Source organism: Podospora pseudopauciseta (genome assembly GCF_035222475.1).
Source record: "Podospora pseudopauciseta strain CBS 411.78 chromosome 7 map unlocalized CBS411.78m_7, whole genome shotgun sequence".
NCBI lineage: Eukaryota > Fungi > Ascomycota > Sordariomycetes > Sordariales > Podosporaceae > Podospora > Podospora pseudopauciseta.
This window is the reverse complement of record NW_026946667.1, coordinates 622,030-643,765: the sequence shown is the minus strand read 5'-3', so window position 1 is coordinate 643,765 and position 21,736 is coordinate 622,030. Positions and strand designations below refer to the sequence as shown.

The following is a 21,736-nucleotide window of genomic DNA, read 5'->3' as shown; positions in this document are numbered from 1 at the left end:
TCGGCCGCTAGCTATCCAGTCGTGACGACAGCCTCGTTGTAAGCGCGCCAACCAACGCGCCCATCGGCCACGACCGATAGTCGCGATTTCAGGAGGGTTTGGCATCAAAGCGCAACAACAGAGTTTCCCCTGTCACCACCGCACTTTATTGTTCGCAAGCATCAAAGGCATATCGGGGCGTTTCTTTCATCACCTTTTGCATGGGTTCGGAGCTTCCTGGGAACAAATCGTCGACATACCCTTTTCGGCGCATATATATTTGGACGGGGTTTTTTTTTTCTTTTTTTTTTTGTGTGTGTGTGTGTGTGTTTCTTTTGTTTACAGCGAGCGTTTTTTGGTCTTGGTTTTTTTTTGTTTTTTTTTTTTGTTTTTTCATCTATTTTGGATACCACCGCTTCAACTGCGAGCTCAGTTGTAAGCCTTTTTCTTCTGTTTGGCTTTTGTATCGCATGCACACAACATCAAACCTTACATGGCTGGGTCCTGGGGCTGGATATTTGAGTTTTTATCTGCATATTTATCGGCATATTTTGGAAAGGATGAGATACAGGTGGTCTTGTTTTCTTTTGTCGTGTGAAACTTTTTTTTTCCTTTTCGGTGATTCAAATATCAAAGAGGAGACCGCAGCAATGCACCACAACCCAAGTTCGGCACAGACCGAGCTCAAGATCTTGTTCTTTTCTTCTTTCTTTTTTTCCCTTTCAAAAACTTGGTGGATATGGGGGACGAAATTCAGCACCACTCGACTCGACCTTCCGCCAAAAAAACCAGCACTCGCTTAACGTTCGTTCTTCACTCACCCAACAACACACGACCACCTTGGATACCAAACATTTTAATATTCCTTGTCTCATGGATGAATGTTAATGTTACGGCCTATTTCTTTTTCTTAATGATGGATATATATATCCCCGACAAGAACCGGCTTTTTTTTTTTTTTGCGACGTTGCGTACGACCGAGCGACGACGATTACGACGACGACGACGACGACGAGGTAACGACTTTTCGGCTTGATGCCGGAAACGCTGCAAAAAAAAAAAAACACTGGATTGTTGTTTGGGAGGTGTATATCCAAAAACAAATCAGCGGAAAACATAACTTTCATCTAGCCTGGCGCGCGCGACATGAAAAAACTCATACGGGATATGTGATTTTCTTGAGCAAAAGGGCAGACACTGGTTGTCGACAAGGAAGGGTTTCCAAGGAGGCTGGGTCGAGCCCGAGGCAAGGAAGGCTTGCCTCGGATATGGAACAAGAAGAATGGACGGGAGTAGGGGGTTGGTTTTGGGGAAGGGGGAGGGGTGTCTGGATTTTGTGAACAGGGCAAAATAAAAAGGCAACTGGTTTGTCTTTTTTTAATTTTTGTCTTTTTTTCTCTTTTCTTTTATCTGCCTTGGGGGGGCTCTCTTTCCCCTTTCTCCGCACCAATCCTGACAGCTTGGCTTGGGAAGTGGGTGTTGTTTTTGGCTGTTGGTACTGGAACGAGATTACTGTTGCGCACGTTTTATTTCCCGGCAGAAGGGGAATTGTGATGGGTGCAGTTCAGGTCATGGTTTTCCGGTTTACAACGCAGTCAAAAGACGATAACCGCGCTCCTCGGCTGTCAGAAAGGGTGGTGAAGATGGGGAATGGGGGGCCGGGAACGGGGGTTCGTCTCACTGGTTTGAGATGCTGGAAGGGGAATACGTGGGAAATCCGCAACTGGTTTTTTTCTTTTTCTTTTTTGCGGCTGGGAAATTTCTCTCTCTCTGCTCTATAACCCAAGTAGCTTGAGACTACGAGGATTCTACTACACGTCGTAGTTAATAAAAACGAGAAAAACGTTTGCTCAAACCCAATTTTTTTTTTTTTTTTTCGTTTTGGATCCTTTGGTTGCATGTGGTTGAAGTCTTCCGTGAATAGTCAACACACTGAAAGAGAGTGATGCGAGGTAACGTTTCTGATTCAACAGAAATGACGTTGCAAGCAGGGTGAATGTCCAAAAAGCAGGTGAGATCTTGGTGAGGTTTGAGGTATATTACCCTACATCAACTCTGCAGCAGACTCCGCAGCGGCTAATTTCTTCATGTCCTCATGTCAGCAAGGCTCGGTAGACGCGATTAGGTCTGTATGTGTGCATGTAAGTGAGATTTTTTCTTTCTTGGTAATGAAAGCAGATGTAACCGTTCGTGCTACCTGCCTCATGCTACCTGCCTCAAAGGGCTGGGTTGGAGGTGTACACACGGCAACAGAGACACCGAAGACATGATGATGCCAGGATATCAAAGAGGCTAAGACACGGCCCGGGACCGAAGGGGGGGTTGCCTGTCAGTCTAACATAGGTTCAGCTTATGGAGAGGCATATCTACCTAGTGGGAGCAACCCCTTCAAGCTCAGGCCGGGTGAGTACGTTGTCTCAGATTTGTGGGCGGAGAGACATGTTTTACTCATCCATCCGTCTTGTCCTCATCATAGGGGCCGGTGTGGGGGTGTGCAAGAGTCAAAAGATAACACCCATCTTCATCCTACTTACATAACAGTCTCTCTCCTCAGGTAAATTCCGTAAGAGGGTTCCCTGCCCGTTCGTCTGGGGCGCGGGCCCGTGGGATGGCGTAGTTCCCTCCGCCGCACAGCTGCCGTCTAAGTGACACTGCCGCGGGTGTGCATCGGGGGTTTTGCCGTATCCGAGGGCCAGGTTATAGCTACCTACTCTAACTGCACCGGTAGTGGCAACCTACCTATCCCAGCCCGGCCAGTCCTCAAAGGCATCAAACATGAAGAGCACGCACACATCACATTTAGGTAGTCTGGAAGTTAAACCCCTGCCCTCTCCGTGTTCTCGTTAAGCTTCCAAAGTTCTAACTTGTGCACCCCGATGCAGTACGCACCACTCTTGTGTCTCCTCCCCACCCCCCCCCCCCCACAAACCCCTGCAGTATCACCGTTGACTGTGTCTAGGGGTCTAGGTGGTTTTCCCCAGAGGCACCAGGTAATTAACGAACCTTTTCCGGGGGTGGACCACCCACCCGCCCGTTTAACCCAGCCGGCCCACGGGATTTTTCCCCTCCTCAGCAAAGCGGCTGAGCCTTGACCAACTCTACCTTTGCACAACAGTCTGCAGGCTCAGAGGCTGAGCTCGATTGGGTGGATTACGTACCGCATCTTTCTTGCGTTCGCTTTCACATGCTCGGTTTTTTGGAGGAACATAGATTAAATGCATGGGAAAATTGGAATGTCGTGGGACATAGATGCGGGCTGTCCGGTGGTGGGATGGATGTGCGGGTGACTTTTTGGAAGCTTACCTACTTGGGCGAGGCAGAATTTTGGAGATGAGGGTGGTGGTGGTGGTGGTGATGGTGGCAGTGTTGGGAAGGGAGAAAGGGAAACCCTAACCCATAGAATTCGGGATGTTTCATGTTTCTTTGGGCTGAACAAGGGCTGAGAATGGATCGTGATGAAGATGGTGTCTTATTGAGAGTGTTGTTGCGAAACGAGCCGGGAGGGCTGAAGGAGTTTGACCTAGGGAGGGGGTGAGAATAGACGGGACGGGGGACTCGGAGGATGCGCAGTTGGGACCAGCTTCTAGAATCCGGAATTTTGCGCTTTTCGATCTAGATAGAACAGGCTGGAGGTCCGGAGTGTCGGGTCATCGCTCCTAGTCCATTCCTTCTCTCACACCTTTGGGAAGAGCTCTCTCTGCCGATTCGTACACCAACACCATCACCATCCCACTCGCTTTTTTCCGTCTTGAAAGCCAAACTGCGGCGTTGCACTCACCATTACCTCAAGCATGAAAGAAAAAAACAGTCAACAATCATCCGACTCCCCCGCTCCAGGTTTACCCCCTTTCCGGTTGGCCGCCCTAAACGCGACGCAGCTGCGTTGAGATGGTACGTAGTCATTTTACTTGCGCCGTATTGGCACATCGGGAGCAAACCCATCATGCCCGGTTTGTTCATACAACAATAAAAAGACGGATGAATTTTTCGTATTGCAAGATACCTGGGGTATTGCTGCCTTGTTGAAGAGGTTTATTTTTTTGGCCGTTGAGGGGGGCGCGGTTTTCAGGCTACTGAAGAGAGATTGTTTGTCTTTGGGGGCCCCTTTCCAGGCCTCGGTAACGATCAAAAGGGGAGAAAAGGGGTAGCGACAATATGCGAATCCATGCATCTCAGTGACCTTTGAGACTTGTGAATCATTGTCCGCATCGGAAGTTTAGGGTCCAAGATGCCCCCTCTACCTTGGATATTCTCAAGACTTCTTACTTGGCTCTGGAAGCCAGAAGAGCTATGCAAGTGTGACAATAGGAAAGTGAAGTAGTTTCGAGTTTCTGGTATGGTGAAATATCTTGTCAACAATTTCCAAGTAGACCTTAGTTGAGGCCGACTGCATGGTACTTACCTAGATAGGTACTTCAACACCAACACACCACCTTCCATAAAAAGTCTTTATCCACAGTCTGCTTTGGAGTATTGTTTCTTCTGTTGGCTTCACGATTCACTTTGCATAATACTTATGACAAAGGTTCCAGTGATCCTCTAGCGAAAGTTTCTGGCTTCGAAGAGTAAGATCAAACTATACCTGTACCTACCTCAACAAACAACCAATAGTGAACCAACAGAGCTCAGTCAACAGAGCTCAGTCAACAGCCCTCCATCAACAGACCTCCATCAACAGACCTCAGTCCACAACAGCCTTCGGTTCCATACCAGCCCTCAGTCCAAACCCCAACCACACTCACCGCAACCCCAACCACAAACCAAGCAACAAAAAGAAATGACCAGACTGCAAAAAGCACAAAAGATAACCCACCACCAAATGGTGATTTACAAGCAGTGGACGGGCTGGGAATCGAACCCAGGACCTTTCGCATATATCCGTACCCCAGACTCCCAATTTTAATCGGAAACCGTGAAATATGCTAAGCGAACGCTCTACCAACTGAGCCACACGCCCTGTCTTGTTCATGCCCTCCTCCCTCATAGCCCTCCTTTTTAAAGGCCCCTCTCTCTGCTAGTATTTTAGTTAGTGTAGATGTGGAGAGAGAGAGAGAGAGAGAGAGAGAGAGAGAGAGAGAGAGAGAGAGAGAGAGAGAGAGAGAGAGTGGATAAAGTTAGGGCTTCCCCAAGCCACCATCTCCCTGCCACAAAACCCCTTCAGTGTTGGGGGGACGACTTGGTCTCCGCCCACAGCTCCATATCATCTCAAAAATGAGGAGAGGAGAAACATCAATTCAAGAAAGGGCCGCTGGTCTAGTGGTATGATTCTCGCTTAGGGTTCACCCTACAGCATTGCTTGCGAGAGGTCCCGGGTTCAATCCCCGGGTGGCCCCAGTACAACGACCATCTTCTCTCAGAGAAGAAATCCATTTTTGTTTTTTACTTTCCCCCTTTTTCCATCTGTTTACTTTTTGCCATGTAATTTGAACATCACAAAACAGGGTCCAAGGACAGCATCCGCGTTCACCCCTTCATCTCAGATCCTCTTTACAAAACTCATTATCACGTTATGTATATAGTTTTGCTCTTCCCCCCGCCCCCTTTCCAACCAACCCAACACACTCCGCTCATCACAAAGCAGGAGCAGCACCAGGACTAACAACCCTCTCCCCTCCCTGCCCCCCAACCACTCCCCCTCCTCCCCCCCTCGGCTTCGTAATCTCAAAAAACTCCGTCAGCCCCTTCACCACCACATCAACATTCATGTTAATCTGCGGCATCTTCTCATAACTCCCCTCCTTCATGATCGCCACCAGCGCCAGAAACCTGTCCACCTCCCTCAGCATGATCGGCCTCTGCGCGTCGGCAAGCACCATCCCGCTCTCGGCCCACTCGCACGCCACCTGATCCTCCAGCGGCTGCGACCACGGCTCCCCCTCCAGCCTGTCCCTCCACTGCTGCGTCCTCGGCCAGCTCCCATAAACTTCGGTAAAGTCAATTATAACATCCACATAATCAGAGCAGATTTCGTAGCTGGCCATGTCCTCGGGGGTCGAGTCCGTCGCAATGTAGATCTTCGTGTTGACGTCGAAGAGATAGGCCTTTTCGAACCGGCACGTCCGGCAGAGGTTCGTCAGCATCGCCTCGAGCTGACCCAATCTAGGGATGAGCTTCTGGATGACCTTGCTAAAGGCCTCAAAGATGCTGTGGTTGTAGATGCTGGTGAGGTGGAAGTTGACAGGCGCGTTTTCGATCCCCTGGTCCGACAGCTCGTCCTGAATCCGTATCGTCACATCGCGCTGGATATCCAGCTTGTAGTCGTCACTAAGGCCGTCAACCTTGTGGATGAAGACCTCGATATTGATGTGAGGGTAGCTTCGTTGGACGTGGAGAATGGTGATATTGAGCCGGGTCACGGCTTCGAGATAGTCGTCTTGGGCGTCAATGACCCAAATGAGAGCCCCAATCTCGCCAAAGATGGCGTCCATGTCGAATGAATAGGCTGGGTTTTCAAAGATGTCGATCTGACCTGGAAAATCCCAAACCTGAAACTCCATAAAAGAGCTTCAACGTGTCAGCGGGTGATCCACACAGAACTTTGCTCTCTTGAGACGCTTACTTGAGACTGTCTTTTTGAATTCTGGCCGTCGACTCGAGAAACAATGTCTCGCTCGCTGGCAACTTGTGAAACACCACGCTCGAGATGGACGACTTCCCACTCCTGAAACAAACAGCACAGTCAGCCACAGTTCCACACTGTCCATACAAATCCAAAGGTTCCATACCTCCTTTGTCCCATCAACAACAGGCGAGGCTTCCCCTTCGTCTGGGGCGTCGTCGGGTCAGGCACTTTTGGCCCATCTCTCTTTTGGATTCGTTGCCGGTTCTGTTCATAAACACGAGAAAGATTTAGCGCTGCTGGACTGATAAACCTGATCGGACGAGGGCGTAGAGGCTGCGAGTCCAGATCCTCTCCGTTGTCCCTCGAAGCACCGCCCCCATTGCCACCGGTAGAATACATGACGAAACAAAACAAAGTAAAGCCAGGTGAGGTGTCTTGAGAGAAAAAGAGGGAGCCCCTGAAGTAGATAAAGCAAGTCTCCCCTCCGTCACCGCCCTTGCATGCCCCCCAAGAAGCAAGCAAGCAGTCACACGACACGAGTAGGCAAGAACCCAATCCTCGAATCCTCGATGTTGACAAGCCCTTTTTGTTTGCAAGCTGCGTAAACAGCCTGGCGGGATTGGCCAAGCCGGGAACTGCTTGCCTGCTTGCTTGCTTCTGAACCGGCCGAGAGGCGGAAAGCAGAGTCGACTCAGAGACAAGACAACGGAATTGTGCTTTGGATGAAGTGGTGGTAGGCAGGTCTGAGCTGGCTTTTTGCGGTTCGACGCATGCGCATTGCCTGTGAGTGAGAGAAACAAAGGCTCTCACAGCATCTGCTTGCTGCTGGTGGTGTCGTGGCGCTGGGCCTAACCGGCGAGGCGAGCTCACCTCTGGTTGGCACCATATCCGCACATGGCCTCCATTTTTCTTTTTCGCCTCGTGGACTTTTGCTGGTGTCTGTGTTTCTGTGTTCCTGTCTGACAGAGGAAGAAGAGAGGAAGAGGGAGGGAACCAAGTGGATGAGAGAAAGGGACCACCGCACTGACGGAAAGAGGCAAAGTTGCGGTCAGAAGAAGCCCATATCATACTCAACTAGGCAAGAGCGAGGCATGACAGCATAATAATCCTGAGCCAGAAAAAAAAAATATCAACCGGGGTTGCACAAGCATTCTTCCCGATTCCAGCGAGTTGGACCCGGTGGCTCGGCCGCAAAGTCAAACCCAAGTGGTCACCCAGTGACGACAGGGGCAACATACAGACAGCAGATGAAAGAGTTTCGGGTAACTCACTCGCTGAAAAGACATTTCTGCAATGTTTGACACGCGGGATTTCTGCTGCCTATAACTTGCCTTTTGCCTGGTTGTCTGCCTGCCTGCCCGTCTGCTCCCGCTTATCCGCCCATCCGTCACCGCTGCGAGGCTGGTGTGACACTTGCCTGACGAAGATGACGAAGAGGCGTCACAGTTTGGTCGGAAGGCCGAGGAGTTGGTAGTGAAGAAGCAAAAAGCCGGACCGGGCGGTGTCCGCGTCCAGGGGTCCAGGGGTAAATTGTTGGTTGCGGCGGTAAAAGAGGAATCAGAGGGGGAAAATCCACAAAGCTTTGGAAAATGCCCCCAACGGTGCTGGCGTTGCTTCTAGAACGAGACAGACCAACGAGACAGAACCAACAAGACCCCTGTGTGACTCGTCGGCGATGGGAAAGTGCTAGCTGCGCAACGAAGGAATCACCTCGAGGGAAAAGTCCTCGGAGAAAGAACACAGCAAGACCTGGCACTTGCAGGGATCGTGACTTGTTGCAAGATTGCTGTGATGTGATGTAGGTTTGCTGTGGTGACCGAGGCTGTGACGAAGAACAAACGGTTGCCCTTACCTCCATGTTGAACTATCTGACGATAGACGCTCGACCTTGGGTTGAGAGCACCCCGCTTCCTCCAAGAGATCAATGCTGAACTTGAAGATCGACCATGAAAGGGCTCAGATAGCTCAGGCTGTGGTGCCAGTCAGTGATAAGCTGTAGGTGAGCAAGGTCAGATCTGACGAATAAGATGAAAACTCACCGGTGTTTTTGTATTATTTGTTGGATATAGGGGAGGATGTATATTCCTGATCCCTGACTGGGTTGGCTGATCAATCGTCGGTGAAGCTCAATCGATACTGTCTTGCTTTGCTGAATCGACCCCGCAGGTGAGGCACTCTCTCACAGCTCGCTATCGCAGCTCCAGAAGGTAGGTAAGGTAGTGTGTTACGGCGAGCTCAGGTCATCTGAACCCCGCAGGCGGATCTTAGGCAGTGAGAGTGTTCGAGATGTGTCCAGGCTCTCTCACTACGTCAGGAAACGTGTCGGGAGAAAAAAGAAAGGATATCGATAAGACTGTGCTCTGCTCTGCTGTATGCAATTCGCTGTCTCATGAGCCAGGAGGTGTTCAGTGCAAGGCGCCAATGTTCCATCGAAGGGGAGAGACTAGGAGACCTTCAGGTGAGTGCTGCTCACCGAAGCGGGCTACTGCGGGGTGCTGCCAGCCAGCGCGATTACATAAACCCCACTCCCCGAACTTTAGCGCCTGGGCCGGCCTGGAGAGATCTCGATATATCAACCGCCCGGAAGCTTGAATATTTCTTGGCACATGCATCATTAGTTACCGTAGGTCACCAGAAACGTCCTCGATTCGACTTCCCAAACCTACCTACTACTATACGAGAAAAGTGTCCTCGTCCAAAAAGTTCAATGCTATGCTATACCGTGTCCTCTGTGTGATGCTCTCCAAGAGTTCCCTCTAGGTATACTTGTGCATGCACCTAATCATCCTCACCCACTCCCGTCACCCTTCCCACTACTATCCCTCAGCCTGAATCACGTATCACCGGCAATGAGGAGCGATGCCCCGGCTTTTTGACACTACCTGACCGGCCGAAAATGGCAGCCACAAAGCTCTTCTTCTTACGTGCTGTCCTGGGCTGATCCTCCTCTCGTGGAAGCCCCTCCTTATCTCCGACGCCAGGTTGAGCTGCCCCCGGCGACGTCGAGGGTGAGCCTGGAATGGTTGGAAGCGCCTCGTCAGCGCTGGTGGGTGGTGTAAGTTCTCTGGCATGGAACCCTGCCGCTGATAATGATCGAAAGCTTGCCATAGGCTGTAGCACATGAAGGCATGTCAATGCACTGCTGGCAGGACAGACGGTCGAATGGGCAGTACTTACCCTGGCACTCAGCTTCCCCCTGGCCTTCAAGCCTCTGGATATGGCTCCCTGTGCCTCATCCAGTGTCACGTTGGCGCCTCCGAGACCTATTCCATTCATTGTCTTTTCCAGCTCCTCGATCTCCCCAGCCATCGTCTTACCGTTGCATGCCAAATGTTCTTCCTTGGTAGGGACGAACCTCAGGAAGCCCCTCGCTGGTACCACTCCTATCGCTTCTTCCATGTGTTTCTGGATCAATGCCGCATTTCGCTTGTTGGTTGTCGGCAATAGTTGCGACGGTAGCGCATATATCGACATCACGTAGGCTGGGTCAAAGGTCCCTCCGAAAAGCATGCAGGCTCCGTGCTGCAAGGTGACGACGATGGAGGAGACAGGGCGCTGATACCGTGTGGATAGGTGATACGAGAGTTCGGTGATGAGAGTGAACTCGTCACTGATCTATGGCGCACGGTCAGCAAGACGGTACCCATGGCCTGGAAATATTTAGCAAAACCCACGATGACATTCGTCTTGACCTCGGCCATGACAATGGCATCCCCATGTACCCTTTCCCGGGCCGTGTTGCCCTCGGACACGGCAAAAGCGTCTTCAAAGAAGTTGACGGTGTTCTGCTGCTTGACGAGATCCGGCCTCGAGTGTCTTTTGCGCCCTGGACGAACCAGTATGTCTCCGGTTGCAGTTGCCGGAGACGATGTCGAAGGAGGTGTGTCCTGTGCTTTGCGCTCGGCAAACGACAATTCTCTTTGACCTCCCGGTGCCAACCTTCTAGGGGTCATGACGGGCGCCTTGTCGGCCGCAGCCTGTTGCGACAGCGATCGGCTCATAACGAGGACTGGCAGCTGGGTTCGGCCTCGATTCAAGCAAGTGATTTCGGTTTGCGCCGAGTATAAGAAGGTGCAATGCCTGTAACTTTAGCGGAAAATATAATGTCGCCTAAGATGAGGTAGGTCGCGCATCTCACGTCAAGGGGTCCGTTCACTCGGGTGAATGGTGAGACAACCGTCTCCCTGTTTTGTGGCACGACGGAAAACCGAAAAGCTGAAGCTGATCAAGAACAAGTGAGTAGGATTCGCCTGGACGGCGTTGTGCTGTGGAATCAGGCAAGCCTAGCGGATAGGATGGTTAGACACCAGATTGGGTGGATGTAGACGCAGGACGAAGAGCCCAGCAAACGGAATAGGCCACTGACAAATTTAAAGTCGAGGCGTAGGTTCTGGGCTGAGATGATTGATGTGTTGTTCCAAAAGCAAGACACGCCAAAACTGGACAAGAAGGACAGAGGCAGGAGCGATAGGAGCACTCAGGGTCGCCACTACCACCCCGATATCTTGCAATACATATGCGCAGCTTCCCCCCTTCCCAATCATCGCGGTACAGGAATCAAGATGATGGGAGGTTTTCTGAGGCGCCAGTTTCCGGGTCACAGCATTGTCAACTCTGCCATCTCACCTTGAGGGTTACAAAATCTGTTATGAAAGTATTGACAAGGAAGGACAGAGCATTTCACCCCTACAACCAATTGGGAACCACGAGACATAAAGGCATCAAAATTGGAATTCATGGTATTCGCCATCGCACATTGCCTCAAAATTCAGAACCATTCACACATGAAATGTGACCTCTGTCACCACTCTCATACCACACAACCCCCGCCTATCGTCGTCGGCTCAGCGGGAGGCGACGTCTGAAAAGATAAGGGCGCATGCGTGTTTGCTCTCGATAGCGCCAAACAGATAGATGAAATCTCCCGCCCTCCACCATTCGGGAACGCGGGTAATAAATGAAGGCTCATATGCATTCACAGCGAAATAGCACGTGGGTAGGATGACTGCCGTGCTTCCGAAACCTGGCTGAGGTTGTCGATAGGAGCTTTTGCAACTTTGGATCTCTTCACGATGGAGGGGATATAATGATGAAGATTCTCCAACTACGGCAACGCCTTGATAACAGTCGAGATTACCTATCAAGTGCACAATGTCTCTCGGGAACAGTCCCCGACTTTCTGCAACAGCCCGCCGGCTGAAATGCAACCTGTTTCCAATCTTTCCTTGACCACAAACCTAGCAAACAGATCCCGAACAGCAAAACAGCAGCAATTGCTTAACAGATGTTTCCCATTATCCAAGTAGCCATAACCCCCCAAAACCAATACCGTAGTCCCTAAACCAAGAAGAAAAGACAGAATTATGCACAATTTAGCCCACCACACCACCATCAACCCCTCACCTCCCCCTTGTTCGACATCATCTTCCACTTCCCTTAAGACAAAGCAGGACTCTTCCTAGCCCCCTGATACCCCTCCACATAACCGCCCACCCTCTTCTCCCAAACTCCCAACCCCAACCCCACCACCTCAACCGGAATCAGCAGAATAGCCAGATACAACCCCGCATAACTCTGCCCGCACAACGTCCCCCAATGCGGCTGCTGCCCCATGGGCACATCCCTCCACCTGCAAGTCCAAGAAGTAAACGTGTCCACCGTGTCCGACGAATTCGCCGCGTAGAAGAAGACAACCGAGATCAGCGCCGCGATCAACCCCACGACTGGTGCGGCGAGGGTGGTGGAGGTGTGGAGGGTTGTTTTATTCCTCAACTAAACAGCATCCGTTAGTAGATGATAGGGGGAGGGAGGGGGCGGGGGAACGAACAGTGGTGATCTTGGAGCAGGCCAGAGAGGCAATACTGGCGAGGATGACAAACACGCTGCCAACGACGAGGGAGATGGTAGGTCGGATGTTGAAATGCTCTGGCCAGAGGGGGAGGTAGTGAGGCGTCAGGACGTGGGTTTCCTCGTAGACGCGGAGGGTGTTGCCCGCCGTTCCCAGGACGGTGAGGCTCATGCCTAGGGCGAGGGCGGTGGCGCCTAGTCGGAGGGTGTTGATTGTGCCGAGGGACTTCATTTTGGATTGGAGGTGGAGGTCGGGTTCGACGTGGGTTTGGAACGAGGGGGCCGCTGAGTGGGCGGAGGCTGTGGCTGTTTTCTCCATTGTGTGGTTGAAGGTGGTTTATATACTTGTTGTTGTTGTTGTTGTTGTTGGTGATAGAGCACTGCTCTGGGTATCAAATTAGGAAAAAGGAGAAGCCGTGTAACTCGAGAAAGCGCTCCAAACAAAAGAGAACCCGAAGATGAACAAGGGAAGATGGTGTGTATGCCGTGGAATGGTGAGAGCACAAGTCTATCGAACGCAACAAAAGTGAGGAGGTGACGGGGCATACTAATACCACTTCCTCACTTACATCTTCGGCATGGATCCGGGCGGTTAGCTCTTGCTTCCCTCGAAATTCACATCACAGCAGCACCCAAGATTTCGATGCGCGACTGTTACCCTTCCACTACACCATGCGTCTAGTAGTTTGATGTCCCGTCTCCCAAGAAGTTCCCCTCCATCTTCTCCCACGCCAGAAATAGGACCCCCTTCCCCCTCTCGGGATTGGCTCGTTTGGCTCTCTGCATGCAGATTGCAGGTTTGAACAGCGGTAAAAAAACAGCAGGGACGATCATCTCCAGATGGGAATCGGCACAGGGGATCCAATCTGGGGAAAGCGTCCCCGAGGGCGAAGCGCCCTCCCGCGCGGCACATTTTGCTTCCCTTGCTTGCAATTGTATTTGGCGATGTGATTGGTCTGGTGTTTGTGCTTAAGCGCCCGGGAGGAAAAGATGGAGGGTAGGTCGGAAAACAGGTCGCTTGTGCTGTCGGGAGCAGTCAATTTCTTGATATGCCGACTTGAACTGGTCGTGAACATGGTTTATGCTCTTACCGTGTCATGTCACAGCAAAATGATGTCGATGTTGAAGTTGATGATGAAAGAAAGTGTCAAAGTGGTGGGTGTTGACAGTGATAACCAGCCTGTCATCGAAGGGTTAGGGTTATACATCACCCCTCCAATCTTACCCCCTCCCCCCACCCACCACCGCCAAAGATATCTCTTGGCATCCTCACCACCATAAAGCCATCTCACCACCATAAACACAACCTCAACACCAATAAACCCATCCCACCACCATAACCCCAACCTCATCCAACCCTCAAGATGACCCCCTTCCCCGTCCTGGTCCACTCCTACCCCACCACACCAACCAAAACCCTTCCCCTCTACGAACACCCCTCCCCCTCCCCCTCCCCCCCAAACGCCCTCATCTTCCTCGGCGGCCTAGGCGACGGGCCCCACACAGTCCCCTACCCCCTCACCCTCTCTCACTCCCTCCCCCCAACCCTAGGCTTCTCCCTCTTCCAAGCCCGTCTCACCTCCTCCTTCTCCGCCTTCGGGTACTCCTCCCTCTCTCAAGACTGCGCCGAAATCTCGTCTTTAGTCCGCTACCTCCGCTCTGAGCTCAAGAAACAGACGATCGTGCTGATGGGCCATTCCACCGGTTGCCAGGATTGCATGTTCTACTGCACCAAACTGGGAGAACTAGAGCCGGAGGAGAAGGTTGATGGGATTGTCCTCCAAGGCCCCGTGAGCGACAGGGAGGCGTTGGTGATGAGCTGTTGCCCGGCACAGTTGGAGAACAGTATCGCGGTCGCGAAAAAGATGGCAGAGGAGGGGAAAGGGGAGCATGTAATCGATCGAGACGACATGCCTGACGGTTGGAAGGGGAGTCCAGTTACTGCTTATCGGTGGTTATCCCTCGCTACGAAAGGGTATGGTTCTTCTGATGATGTTGTGGGTAGGTGACAAGAAGGAGTGGCTGACTTGACAAAAACAGGGGAGACGACGACTTTTTCAGCTCCGACTTCTCCGACGAGGAGCTCAAGACCATCTGGGGAGAGCTGGAAACACCGGTGTTGATCTTGCCCTCAGAAAAGGACGAGTGGGTGCCCTTCAAGCCGGCACAAGTCCAAAGCACGGTTCAAAAATGGGCGAGCTTTTGCAAGCCGGGGGTTGTGAGTGACTTCAGCGGTTTGATCCCGGGGGCGAATCACCGGGTTGATAACACGGAGGAAAACCCAGAGGGGGAAAAGTGGTTGGTGGAGAGGGTTGGGAAGTTTTTGGGGTCGTTGTAAGAAGAAAGCACGAACTCAATTAATTAGCTGCGCGCTCAAGTAAACAGTCCGTCTCCTCCCTTGGCTGCTCCTTTCCCTCGTAGAACCCGCCTTCCACAAGATCCCGCTCGAGCTCTTCCCAGTGCTTCTTCTTCTTGGCGGCGTTCTTTTTGTCGAGGTCGGCTAGTTTGGCTTCTATCCTCGCCGGTTGCCCTGTTCCATCTTGGGGGGTGGATATCCTGAGAAACAGGCTGCAGTCCCGAAGCGTCATTGCCAGCTCCAGGTTAACACCCTGGCTCGGATCATGTTTCGCCTGGGCTTGCTGCAGGAGTGGCAGAAGACTGTTGGTCCTCAACCAGTCGGCGAGGTGATTGCGATGAGACGGCGAGGCTGACGCAGGGACGATGTGCTTCAAGACGTTTTCCAAACTCCCCCGGTTACTCCGACAGGCGATGAAGTCCAGGGGACAGAGGATGCCCAGGCGGTGAGCCTTGTGGTGGGAGGGATCAAGGTGATCACGGTAGGCTTCCCGGGCACAGTTGCGGCAGCGTGTGCGCTGCGATGGTGAAGGCGAAAGCCACTTTGGTTTGAACTCGACAAAATAATCACTTGGGTTTTCTGTGAGCCTTGTTAGACATCGGAAAGCACTAGGTTCGAAGACAAGGTGTTGACTAACGAGAACGCATATCCTCTATCAGCATGCCGTACTGGGCATCCGGGAGTACTCGGGTGTCACGGAAGTCCTTGCGGCGGCCGGATTCCGCTTTGGCAAGAAGCTCATCAAGAATAGTGATTACTTTGGATGGGCTTTGGCCCAGTTTGACTAGTTGATGTTGGACCAGATTTTCGGGTGGGAATAGGGGCGTGATGGTTGAATCCCAATACTGCAGTAACTCTGGGTACGGAAATGTCTTGGCGCCAGCTTTTGGGACGCGCAGGAGGTGTCCTGTGAGAAGGTCAGATATGATGATGCTGTGGCACAGAAAAAGGAGGATGCTTTGGCAGTACCCTGGAAGATATCGCTGTGCCCGTTCGCGTGGCTTTCTGTCGTGCTTGGTGGACTTGGTGGTAATCTCACTTCAAAGACCAGGTTCGCGGCCCCCTCGTTCACGAACTTGATGGTCCATTTTTCAGGGTAAAAACCCGAAATGTCCGGGATATGGTCAGACGAAAAGCTTGCGCTTTGAGACATTGTGAAGGGTATGAAAATTTCAAGTCGGACATGCGAATGATGGAAATTCCTTGGTCGTCTGTCTGGTTGGGCACAAGTAGTAGTGTCTTGTCTCAACGGCCCCCCGAGCTTCACCGGATTGGCCGTTAGGTGATGAGCTGACGCTGAGATGGTGCCGCTATCCGCCGCGTTGGAACTGCTGGATCAATTATCTCGTGCGCGGGACAGCTGAGATGCTTTGTGCGACTATTCATGGTGTACTACTAGTAATCTTGATTAAGGTAGGGGTAGCTTGACGGCGGCAGAGTCCGATCAAAAGCGATGGCTAGATTTTAGGACCAATCTAGGTTTTGGGTGGTTGTTTTGTTTCACAACAATGGTTTATCAATTCTTCTTCTTCCAAACATCGTCAGTCTGCAAACACCAAATGCCCCTGTCGTTGACGTCTTTCTCCGGGTTCAACTCCCGAACCTAGCTTTCTCCTCTCGGGACCCCCGGCGGAGCACATGCCCCTGCCCGGGCAAACGTCAAGATGGCGGGCCCGAGCTCTCACAGCTCCCGCCTGGTCCCAAGCAGTGGCAGTGGATCACTGGACCTCGGTCGGGCGGAGACGGGAGCTCAGGTGTCTTTGTCAGTCGGGTTCCCCGCAACATCATCGGATGACGGCTGGTCCAGTTTCGAGTGTCTGGATTGGGTATATTGTCACATTGTGTTGCATTTGGGATGATGAGTTGATGCGTGGTTGCCCAATTTCCCCAGACGCGACTGGCTGTTACCACACCCTTGTTCCGACATCTGCTACCGTGATAGCCGTAAAGCCCGGATTATTTTGTACGACAGGTAAGCTCCGGATCCGTTGGATAGCTCGGGCAGTGTGTGTTTGCACCGGTGGCTGGGCGGGCTGTACGGCGTTGAATGCAAACCTGAGACCTCCAGGTTGCAAACTGATGATGAGAAAATGAATCAATCCTAAAGGGAGGGAGGGCTTGGGCAGCCAGGCCATCAGCAACAGAGCCCTGGAGGTGCAGATGCTGCTGCAGATGTTCCAGACGGTACAGAAAAGTCATCAGCCCACTGGTCAGTGAAGCTAGGGAAAATGGCAACCCCCCACAAAGGGTCAAGCATGGGCCAAGTCGCGGCGCAGGGAAAGCGCGAAAAATTTCCAAAAGGTCCCGTTTCTGCCGCACACAAAGACCAACCGTTCCCCGTCAGATAGCGTCATCCCTCCGCACAACCTCTCCAAAGCCGCAACTGCTCTCTCTCTTTTTTTTTCTATTCCCACGGGCACCCGACAAAAGTCCACGAAGGTCCTTGCACCCAATCCCCATCCCCAATCTATCAGCTGCCCACCATCAAAACTTACTATTTGCCTTCCGTCGTCAACTTCATTCGCTACCTTGGGTAAAATTGCTCCCGACGACAACCCACGTCCACGACCCCTCGGTTTTTGCCTCGTGCACCTCGATCCGACCGAAGCAAGCCTCCCTGCCCTGGCTCCGGGTCGACCTGCCCCGCACACCCATCATAGCTCTTGCGATGCCTCTATAAACTGGGTGCCAATTCAACATGGCCTTCAACTTCAACTGGTCGCCGCTCACGGCCGATGCCGGCTTTTACGAGCGCGCGCGCGACCTGCTCACAACCGCCCTGAACAAGTCTCCGAAGCCTCCCATCATCGTCGATGATATCTTCGTGACCGAATTCAACCTTGGCTCCGTGCCACCAGACCTGGAGATTTTGGAGATTGGTGACCTGGCCGAAGACCGTTTCAGGGGAATTTTCAAAATGTGCTATTCCGGCGACGCCTTTCTGACGCTAAAAACGAGGGTGCAAGTATGTGCAATTTCTGTTATCTACGACGGACATATCGGACAAGTCCACCCCGGACGCGAGTCACAAGCCACCGGCATTGCAAGTGCTTTGCTAGCTACGGATAGTATGGAGGGGGCAAGTGAGGGAGCCGGGCATTTCACAAAGCCGAGAAAGGGGGGGCGGGGAGGGAGAGAGTGGGCATCTGGAGCATCTGGAGCGTCTGGAGCATCTGGACTGGAGCAAGGGCAAGTGCCCCTCGACGCCCGAGACCCGAATTTGGGGCCCGAAACCTAGGGACTGCTCCACACCAGGTTTTAGGAATTCTAGAGCTCGCGATGGGACGCTGTTTCGGTTGTTTCGCTGGCGGTGCGGTGAAAGCTGCAGGCTTGGCGCATTAGACCAGAAATTGTGCCCAAATTCGAGAGCAGGGATTCGCCCATTCTCCTCACCGCTACCCCACATAGATTGGACTTCATGGAACACATGGAACACTGGAAGCATAACAGGAGACTAATATAGCAGCGCAGGCAAACCCCCTCAATACCTACCTGTCGGGCAAGCCAGGTTTCGCATCGCCGGAGCCCCTGTCGGCGTCGTCCAGCCTCACCATCCCGCTTCAGATCACCCTGTCTGAGATCAAGCTCTCAGCCTTCATCATTGTGGTTTTCTCAAAGCAGAAGGGGCTGACGCTGGTCTTTCGAAATGACCCCCTCGAGTCTCTCAAGGTCTCGTCGACCTTTGACTCGATCCCGTTTGTCCGTGACTACCTTCAACGGACTATCGAGCAGAAGCTGCGGGATCTGATGATGGATGAGTTGCCAGCCATCATCCACAGGCTCTCACTTCAGATCTGGTGCCCGGACCAAATCATTAAGGAGGACGAGGAGCAGTCCAAGGAGACCGTAGATCACACTGTTAACCCGCTGTCGACACCTCCCCTGGATGCTGTTGACGCAGAGGGTCACCTTCTGGATCCTGCCGCCATCTCGGAATTGTCTCTGGAGGCGGGAACAGAAACACAGTCTCTGTTCTCACAAAAGGCCTTGTTCAAGCTCTCTTCGTTGACGTCCACGCAAGAAACGTCATCATTGTTCACCCCTTCAATCAAGGAAGCCATGTTCAGAGCCTGGGCGGGGCCATCAGATCGGGTTGACACAGCCAGCACACCCGGACCGGCAACCCCGAGCCTCCACCGGACCACTTCTTACACCAACGGGACCGCCCATACCTACACCTTTTCGGACACGGCGAGCCAGGATCAGGGCCATTTGCCCTCGAGACCGTCCATGGTTAGTCTCAATTCTGCCACGGCTGGCTTGTCTCTGGGCTCCGGACGGCATTCCAAGGCTGGCCGCAAAAAGAAGACCCGTGTGGTCAACTTGCGTGCCAAGACCTCGAGCGAAGGTGGCAGCGAGGCGGGCGAGTCCTCGGAGACAGCTTCCACCTCGACAACGCCCGCTTCGGAGCCCATCATGTCTCACCCCATTCTCGAGGTTCCCGAGGAGGACACGGCTACAAACACCAACAAGGTGCGGTTCGGTGGTGCTCATCCGCGCAGACCATCATTCCGTAATGATCGTGAGCCTGCCAAGGTCTCGGAGGCTGCCGTCCCCTCGATCGAGATTAGCGCGCCCAACACCACCCAGAACCAGCCTTCTCATCAGGCGTCGCCTGTTGATATGAAGGTCCCAACAGACTGGTCTCGGCCAAGAGCGCCATCGGAAATCTCCCCATCCGTCATTCTCGAGCAAGCGTGGGTGATGAAGATGGCCGGAGAGATTGCCCGCCGTGTATACGACGAAAAGAACCGCAATCCTCAGTTCTGGGAGGAAAGGGATGACACGCCCCCTCCTGCGTACCAGCCTAGGCCGTAATGGCGCGACTACCCGCAGCAACAACCCCTCTTATCACTTTTGTTTTTCGAGTACCAAAGATTCCCCTTTGTTGTTCTTTTCTTCTTGAACATATTCGACTCTTTTTTTTTCTCATGGCGTTGTTGTTTGTCGTTTGAAAGTATAGCGACATGGCAGCCCGCGACATTATACTTGTCTTAATGGATTGCGCTACATCATCTTGGCTTTTTGGGCTGCCGTTTTTCTTTTTTCATGGCGTTGAAGGGATATCAAAAAAAAAGACACTTGGTTTTACCGGAAGAGGGAATATTACTACTGTTGGTTGGTTGGGTTTCTTGGTTCCGGCTGATACATCATTTTTGGGGGGCGGGAGTGGTATGGCTTAGATGGGTTGGGTAGTTTTTCCTGGGTTGAGTGGGGTCTACATGATAAAAGTTTTTGTGTGGACTATTTGATATTAGGATGGGAAAAGCATTTGTTGAGTTTGAGAGAGAGAAGGAGCGGGTGAAAGTGAGAGATCCTTTCCTGTGGTTTTTCTGGTTTTGTTTCGTTTTCTTTTTGTCCGGACGCATAAACACAACCAACCAACGACGCTTTTGATAAAGTCTATATTCCCTCCTTTTTTTCCTTTCTTTTTCTTTCGTGATGTCTTTTTTGGGTGGGGTGTGTGGGTGTGTGGGTGTGTGGTTTTCCTATGTTGGCCGGCTTGAAGTGGTGGAGGGGGGATATCAAATCTCGTCGCGGTGTGTGTGAGACGCCCAGGGCGATGTGTATACCAAAGTGCGTGTGGAAATTCGGTAAACAGTAGTCCCCATGCTGGTATTTGAAATCTAGCTGGAACTATGGATTTTGTTGTGGGGACTTTGGATACCTTTACCTTGACAACTCTCGACTCTTCTTTGATAATAGGAAATATTACAAGATCACATGTGGTGTGTGTGGATTTGGGATGCAAAACTTTGTTCTGATGTTGTGGATGGTGTCAAAGCCCAAGGTGGCAAACAGCAGCAAAGCCACCAGGCAAGACAACATTCAAGGAGCCAGCCAAAATGACATGCCGATTAGGAATGATTTTAGCGTGGGAGAAGTAGATATTGACAATGCAGTGAGCAAAAATGAGATGAGAATGGCAGCGTAGGTAGGTGTGTGTGTCGTCTTGCTCTAAAGACATTGCATTTCCAGTGCCTCATCCTCGTGGCACTGTCATTCACTTCCTCTGGTAGATTACACACAAAACCTTGATATACAACCAAAGCCAAAACTCCCCCAACGCCCCTTTTCTTTGCCCCATGAGCGGGTATCAAATTTTGCAATATTCTTACAAGACGCCATTTGCCAACCAGAACCCAATACCTCAGTCCACATAAATCTCACGCCTTTGCCCCCTCTGCCTTTAGCTCCTTCAACCTCTTCTCCTTCTTCTCCATTTCCTCCTTTGTCCTCCTCGTCATCTCCTCCACCTTGACCAGCGCCTTTTTCAGCTTCTCAATCTCGCACTGCTCCGTCTCCCTACTAAAAGGGTATTCCGGCCCCCTATTCGTGAGAGGAATCATCGCACTCCTGGCCAACACCCCCCCCTCCGACCTTTCCATCTTGGCCTCCTTCTCCCCCTTTTGCTTCCCCCCCCCCTTCCCCCCCTTCATAGAAGAAGCCGGCATAGCCCCAGACGTCAAAATCTCATAGAAGCTTTCATAAGGCTCGTTGAAAATCTGCTCGTCGTAATTCCAACTCTTGACCACACCCCCATCAGGCCCGTTTTTCATCTCCTCCTTTTCCTCCTCTGTCCTGCCGTAGGGATGGAGACGGAGGTGGTGGTATAGAGTCTGGGGTTTTTCGTTTGATTCCGAGACGTAATACAGCCTTATTGTGATTTCGAACTCGCCCCAGCCGGTCTCTTTGAGGGAGAAGGGTTTTCCCGGGACGGCGTCGACGATGCGGACGTGGTTGGGGATCGATTCGTGGAGTTTGAACTGCACGCGCCGGAGCCAGTAGGTGATGTCGGTGTCGTCTACGCCCTTGACGAAGACTTCCCAGGAGTGGGTGTGGTCGTCGGGGATCCCGGGGGGTTTGGGGTTGCGGAGGGGGTCGAAGGGGCGGGCGGTGGTGCCGTAGATGAAGGGGCGGTGGATGGAGAGGGATTTGATGCGTTTGTTGGATTTTTTGTCGGCCATCTTTATTTCATGCGCGAAGGCGCG

The 21,736-nt window shown here is 52.2% G+C and overlaps 10 protein-coding genes and 2 non-coding genes across 12 annotated transcripts; 2 read left to right on the top strand and 10 right to left on the bottom strand.

Moving 5' to 3' along the window:
- Positions 1-3,883: 3,883 nt before the first annotated feature.
- QC763_705240 (uncharacterized protein) lies at positions 3,884-4,150 on the bottom strand (the record flags this gene model as incomplete). Its single annotated transcript, XM_062915525.1, has 1 exon — positions 3,884-4,150. One exon carries the CDS (start codon positions 4,148-4,150, stop codon positions 3,884-3,886), a length of 267 nt encoding a protein of 88 aa, XP_062761492.1.
- Positions 4,151-4,816: 666 nt separating this feature from the next.
- Positions 4,817-4,936, bottom strand: QC763_0103940. The gene has a single exon. It is a non-coding gene; the product is annotated as a tRNA-Ala (tRNA).
- On the bottom strand, positions 4,863-6,940 carry GTR2 (GTP-binding protein gtr2; the record flags this gene model as incomplete). The annotated part of the gene is made up of 4 exons (XM_062915524.1): positions 4,863-5,038; positions 5,083-6,483; positions 6,539-6,640; positions 6,705-6,940. 3 exons carry the CDS (start codon positions 6,938-6,940, stop codon positions 5,550-5,552), a joined length of 1,272 nt encoding a protein of 423 aa, XP_062761491.1. The 3' UTR covers positions 4,863-5,038; positions 5,083-5,549.
- Positions 5,222-5,312, bottom strand: QC763_0103930. The gene has a single exon. It is a non-coding gene; the product is annotated as a tRNA-Pro (tRNA).
- Positions 6,941-8,462: 1,522 nt separating the features above from the next.
- Positions 8,463-9,153, bottom strand: QC763_0103910 (uncharacterized protein; the record flags this gene model as incomplete). Its single annotated transcript, XM_062906431.1, has 3 exons — positions 8,463-8,511; positions 8,581-8,677; positions 9,015-9,153. The coding sequence occupies 3 exons, from the start codon at positions 9,151-9,153 to the stop codon at positions 8,463-8,465; spliced, it is 285 nt and encodes a 94-aa protein (XP_062761490.1).
- A 211-nt stretch (positions 9,154-9,364) lies between these two features.
- Positions 9,365-10,542, bottom strand: QC763_705210 (uncharacterized protein; the record flags this gene model as incomplete). The annotated part of the gene is made up of 3 exons (XM_062915523.1): positions 9,365-9,652; positions 9,719-10,156; positions 10,216-10,542. 3 exons carry the CDS (start codon positions 10,540-10,542, stop codon positions 9,365-9,367), a joined length of 1,053 nt encoding a protein of 350 aa, XP_062761489.1.
- A 138-nt stretch (positions 10,543-10,680) lies between these two features.
- On the bottom strand, positions 10,681-11,085 carry QC763_0103890 (uncharacterized protein; the record flags this gene model as incomplete). The annotated part of the gene is made up of 2 exons (XM_062906430.1): positions 10,681-10,824; positions 10,996-11,085. 2 exons carry the CDS (start codon positions 11,083-11,085, stop codon positions 10,681-10,683), a joined length of 234 nt encoding a protein of 77 aa, XP_062761488.1.
- Positions 11,086-11,618: 533 nt separating this feature from the next.
- QC763_705200 (uncharacterized protein) lies at positions 11,619-13,761 on the bottom strand. The gene is made up of 2 exons (XM_062915522.1): positions 12,369-13,761; positions 11,619-12,313 (listed from the first exon to the last, which is right to left on the bottom strand). The coding sequence occupies exons 1-2, from the start codon at positions 12,705-12,707 to the stop codon at positions 11,978-11,980; spliced, it is 675 nt and encodes a 224-aa protein (XP_062761487.1). The 5' UTR covers positions 12,708-13,761; the 3' UTR covers positions 11,619-11,977.
- Positions 13,457-14,726, top strand: QC763_705190 (uncharacterized protein; the record flags this gene model as incomplete). The annotated part of the gene is given in 3 exon segments (XM_062915521.1): positions 13,457-14,363; positions 14,429-14,663; positions 14,676-14,726. The coding sequence occupies 3 exon segments, from the start codon at positions 13,753-13,755 to the stop codon at positions 14,724-14,726; spliced, it is 897 nt and encodes a 298-aa protein (XP_062761486.1). The 5' UTR covers positions 13,457-13,752.
- On the bottom strand, positions 13,934-16,892 carry IPK1 (Inositol-pentakisphosphate 2-kinase). Its single transcript, XM_062915520.1, has 3 exons — positions 15,714-16,892; positions 15,382-15,651; positions 13,934-15,323 (listed from the first exon to the last, which is right to left on the bottom strand). Exons 1-3 carry the CDS (start codon positions 15,895-15,897, stop codon positions 14,746-14,748), a joined length of 1,032 nt encoding a protein of 343 aa, XP_062761485.1. The 5' UTR covers positions 15,898-16,892; the 3' UTR covers positions 13,934-14,745.
- MDM34 (ERMES complex subunit) lies at positions 16,874-20,550 on the top strand. The gene is made up of 2 exons (XM_062915519.1): positions 16,874-17,709; positions 18,216-20,550. The coding sequence occupies exons 1-2, from the start codon at positions 17,443-17,445 to the stop codon at positions 19,560-19,562; spliced, it is 1,614 nt and encodes a 537-aa protein (XP_062761484.1). The 5' UTR covers positions 16,874-17,442; the 3' UTR covers positions 19,563-20,550.
- A 361-nt stretch (positions 20,551-20,911) lies between these two features.
- On the bottom strand, positions 20,912-21,712 carry YAF9 (NuA4 histone H4 acetyltransferase complex and the SWR1 complex subunit; the record flags this gene model as incomplete). Its single annotated transcript, XM_062915518.1, has 1 exon — positions 20,912-21,712. The coding sequence occupies one exon, from the start codon at positions 21,710-21,712 to the stop codon at positions 20,912-20,914; it is 801 nt and encodes a 266-aa protein (XP_062761483.1).
- Between the last annotated feature and the right edge of the window lie 24 nt (positions 21,713-21,736).